General features: G+C 38.1%; 1 protein-coding gene across 1 annotated transcript; it reads right to left on the minus strand.

The window, feature by feature from the left end:
* Positions 1 to 2,362: 2,362 nt before the first annotated feature.
* LOC136772593 (uncharacterized) lies at positions 2,363 to 2,941 on the minus strand. The gene has a single exon (XM_066725672.1). The coding sequence runs from the start codon at positions 2,939 to 2,941 to the stop codon at positions 2,363 to 2,365; it is 579 nt and encodes a 192-aa protein (XP_066581769.1).
* Positions 2,942 to 4,526: the final 1,585 nt, after the last annotated feature.

Below are 4,526 nucleotides of genomic sequence, written 5' to 3' on the forward strand. Positions count from 1 at the left end.
AACATTGATACAAATCATGATAAGAAGCGGAAGCGTTATCATACTTCAACCCCTAATGAGTATATTATCAAGAAAAAAAAGAAATTACATAACAATGACGGCACTCTTACAAATAAATCATTGATGATCTATGATGATGATGATAATGATGAAAAATCTACTTTTGATAAATCAGTATTACCAATTAAATCAATGCCAGAATCTACATCATTACATTCAGAGCCTGGACAAGAATCTGCTTCTTTACATTCAGAGCCTGGACAAGAGTCTGCATCATCACATTCAACATCAAGACAGGAAACCTTAGGATTGCTCAAAAAACAAATAAATCATTCCATAGATTGGAGATCATTTCCACGTATTGCACGTCATTATATGCAGTTGCTCCTTTTCGATAATAAAGATCAAATCGATCACGGTTTCGGAGTTACATTAGATGAAAGGAACCAATATGTGATGGGAAGATGTACATTTGATATTAGTCATGAAGGTGATATTTTAATTAATAAAAAGCGCTATATTGGTACGAGAGGTCTTTTTGAATTAATCTTCATGAAAGAGCCTGATAGAAAGCTCTACACCATTGATGACAAAATCATATATAAGCAAATCCTTGAACAAACTAAATCATATAAAAGAGCAAATGATAGTTACCAACAGGTTCAAGGGAATAAGGGTCCAAAGTATAAGAAAATTATTCAACCACTAATTTACAATAAAGTGCCATCACAACGAGTGATAGCTGGTAGTGGATTTATGCGTGTTACTGATGAGCCTGCAAACTATATACATTGGAACGATCCTAATGAATTAGTTGATCGATTGCGACTTTTAATTGCATCAACCACCGCAGGTCATACAAACCACCATAATGAAATACAGTCAATAATAGAAGAGTTGCGTGAAGAGGATCTTATTCTATAAAAGGGTACAGTTTATAAACATTTTCTTCAGTTGCGTACCACACGTCAATATGTCAATTAACAAATTTGGTAGTGGTTTTAACGAAAGGAAAGAATTTAATATTGGTACATTAAATGTGACTAAAAGAGCACTGGATTTGAATAATAAAAAAATAGTAAATTTGACTATTGATTCTGATAATAATACATGTGCTGTGAATATAAAGTTCTTGCAACACAGTTTAGCTAAATTGGAGGAGAAAATTGAAGAAAGAATAAATAAAAAAATACAGGAGATTGAGTCAAAACTTTTGCAAACAAACAGCAAGATTAATGATGGATCCAAAAAGTGAATGTTTAGGATGCATCATACATTTTATACTCATGATAATCGATTGCTTTCGAAAGAAAAAGAATCATGAGTGAAAAAAAGAAACAGAAATTATATGTGCCTGGGGGAAAGGTTGTAAAAAGAGAATCAGGGAAAATCGTGAGTGAAGAAAAGAAACAACTGGTGCAAGAGTTACATGTCCCTGCGAGAAGAAATTTTCCACGACGAAAAGTCATAATACGTGGTTTCGATGATCTCTGACAGGCTGACCTTGTTGATATGCGTTATTACGTTGATACTGGTCATCACTATATTCTGACAGTGATTGATACCTTATCGAAGTATGGTTGGGCAGTAGCGCTTAAGACAAAAAGTGGTAAGGAAGTGACCACAGCTATGGGAAAAATTTTAAAGAGTGGAAGATGTCCCAAAAATTTGCAAACTGATAATGGTAAAGAATTTTACAACAACGAGTTTCAACTGCTCATGAAAAAACGTGGAATAAATCATTACTCCACGTACAGCACGTTAAAAGCGTCAATAGTCGAGCGTTGGAATCGAACGTTAAAAACCGAAATGTGGAAACGTTTTACACTGGACGGTAGTTACAAATGGCGAAATATACTGCAACAGCTGGTAGATGATTATAACGCGCGAAGACATCGTACTATAGGAATGCGGCCCGTTGACGTGAAACCTGAGCATGCTGAGCATCTGCTTGCTACTGTATATAGCAACATTAAGATCGTTGGACGTACCAAGTTCAAGGCTGGTGATTTCGTGCGAATCAGTAAATACAAAAATGCGTTTGCTAAAGGTTACACACTGAACTGGACTACTGAAATATTTCAAATTACAAAAGTGCAAAGGACAAATCCTGCCACGTATCTACTTAGAGATTCTCGTGGTACAGACATACATGGTGGATTTTATGAATATGAACTTTTAAAAACAGGTAATCCTGATGTATACTTGGTAGAGAAGATATTGCGTAAGAAAGGGAATAAGGTATTTGTAAAATGGTTAGGAATGGATAAAACGCATAATTCGTGGATAAATAAGAATAATGTTTTGTAATAATAATAATTTATGTAATATATTATAATACAATAAATACAGCTATTAAAATCTACTCTTTTAACCTATAATGTCCCCAAGGTAGAGTCGCTACAGAACCGGGTGTTATGTGACGTTTATCGTCATACGGACTGAGAGCAATTTTTCGCTGAGTAGTGGAAAACACCTTGTGCAATTTCGAACGAATTAAATTTTGGTTACGGGACTGTACGGTGAAATTATCCAAACAATCCTTGTAGTCGTCAAAAGTTATGTTTCTATCGATAACATAACCTTTGACCCCCTTAGCCTTTTTGGTAATTTTCGTACAGTCCTGCACCTTAAAGGTATACATTTTCGCTCTCAATCCAACGAACTCGGTCATGATCTTTCCATTGTTCTCATCCTTCATTAGCCCAGGCACTTTTTTATTGACTCGAGGTAAGCCGTACCGATTATCAGCAGGGTAATCGCTGGTGTCGAATTTGACCAGATCACGTTTCATGACCGAGTAAACATCGTCACACTCGATACTGTACACTAGACTGTCCGTGTCGGTATACATCGCTTTACATTTACTGCCGAATGTAGGAAGCATATAATCGTAATGGAATTCATACAGACAGGTCTTTGAAATATCTAAAATGCTCATGCCCACGTACACGGGCTTATCAAACTTCGCGGATAATTTCGACAATTGAATAGCGACCAAATTCTCTTTAAATATCGCACGACTGTGAAAATTCGGTTTGGAAATCAACGCTTCCGCCCCGTATCTTCCCTCCCACTTGGTTACGAGCCTCACGTCAACTCTATTCCTAACATTTTCCATAGTCTTACCAAATACTGCATTGTTCATTAGCTTGAAGAGATTCTTCTCGAAATCGTTTTTCGAGGCTGTCCGCAAGCGTGTATTTAATTCGATATACGCCTTCAGCCAGGTGGACTGCCGGAACTTTAAACCGCGATAAATGCGTTTTAAGACGATACCGTTACGTATACAATGCTGTAGAGCACGGTAGTGTATCACATAACGCGTCTTATCGTCGACGGTTGCGAGCAGTTTCTCCTGGTGTGAACCTAGCGGCTTCTCACGCACCGGGCAGAATGGTAGATCGGAGTGTTTGTCGTGAAGCTCGCGTGGATATTCCAAGTCCACCTCCAAAATATAGCCTTCGGACGAATCCTCGGACACATTAAGGATGTCGAGATTGGCAGCGTCATCGATCCATTGGAAACCGTGGGTAGGCAACGGTTGACACATTGCCCATCCATATAGATTATTAACGTCGTAATACATCAAGTATTTCGACGGTTCCGCCGGATCGTAGTTTCGCATGTACCGATTGTTGGCCCTCTCATAGCGGTGGGAGCACTGGCTCAAACCACCGCGTATACCGCGTTCAATAAAAAGCAACATGTCCACATCGGTGAAGAGTTCCAGACGGATTCCCGTATGCTTGAGCATCGCGTCCCAAGTGAAGCCTGGAAGCGTATAATAGTGAGCGGGATCTAAACTATAATTTTTCATGCAGCTATCGCGAAAACTCTCGAAAACATCGGCCAACAATAGGACATCGGTCTTCAAATAAAGATCGCTGTACTCCCCGAGTGTTGTCACAGAGAATTTGGTCCATACCTCTTTGGCATGATTATATGCTTCTTCCGTGATATCGCTATCGGACAGTCTATTGTAGAACAACTCTCGTGCAGGTAAAACCGTTTCTTCCAAGCGAGTAATGTTATCCACATAATCGTAAGGAAAAATACCTTTTCTCGTAAGCAGGCTGAACTGTTCAATACTTAATTCCGAAAATTGTGACTCTAAATTTTTCAGCTGAGATCTATTCAGATATGAACTCAATTTATCCAAACTGGATGCCATAAATTTGAACGAATCGATGAATCTTAGCTGTATATTATACTTTCGCAGATATTTACTAAATGAAGTGTATTTTTCCTTATTTACAGGCAGCAAATATACCGATCCCTCAAACGTATTCACGATCGTCTCAAAAATAAAATGTGAATCATAGCCGGATAAATTATGGAATATTACGGGAATAACATGCGAGTCTTTAAAGTTTAAGTTGCAATTATTATGAGCCGGTCCTCTATATCTACCAGTTTGGTGATCATGATCGCGAATACGCACTTGATTTGGAAGAAACGGTTTTCCACAAATGTGACAATTAGGTTCACTGTAGTGCCGCGAAATTTCAACATCACTAAGAGTA

The sequence above is a fragment of the Prorops nasuta genome, unplaced genomic scaffold (genome assembly GCF_024137725.1).
Source record: "Prorops nasuta isolate Cenicafe-Biocafe unplaced genomic scaffold, Cenicafe_Pnas_1.2 PNAS00001, whole genome shotgun sequence".
Classification (NCBI taxonomy): domain Eukaryota; kingdom Metazoa; phylum Arthropoda; class Insecta; order Hymenoptera; family Bethylidae; genus Prorops; species Prorops nasuta.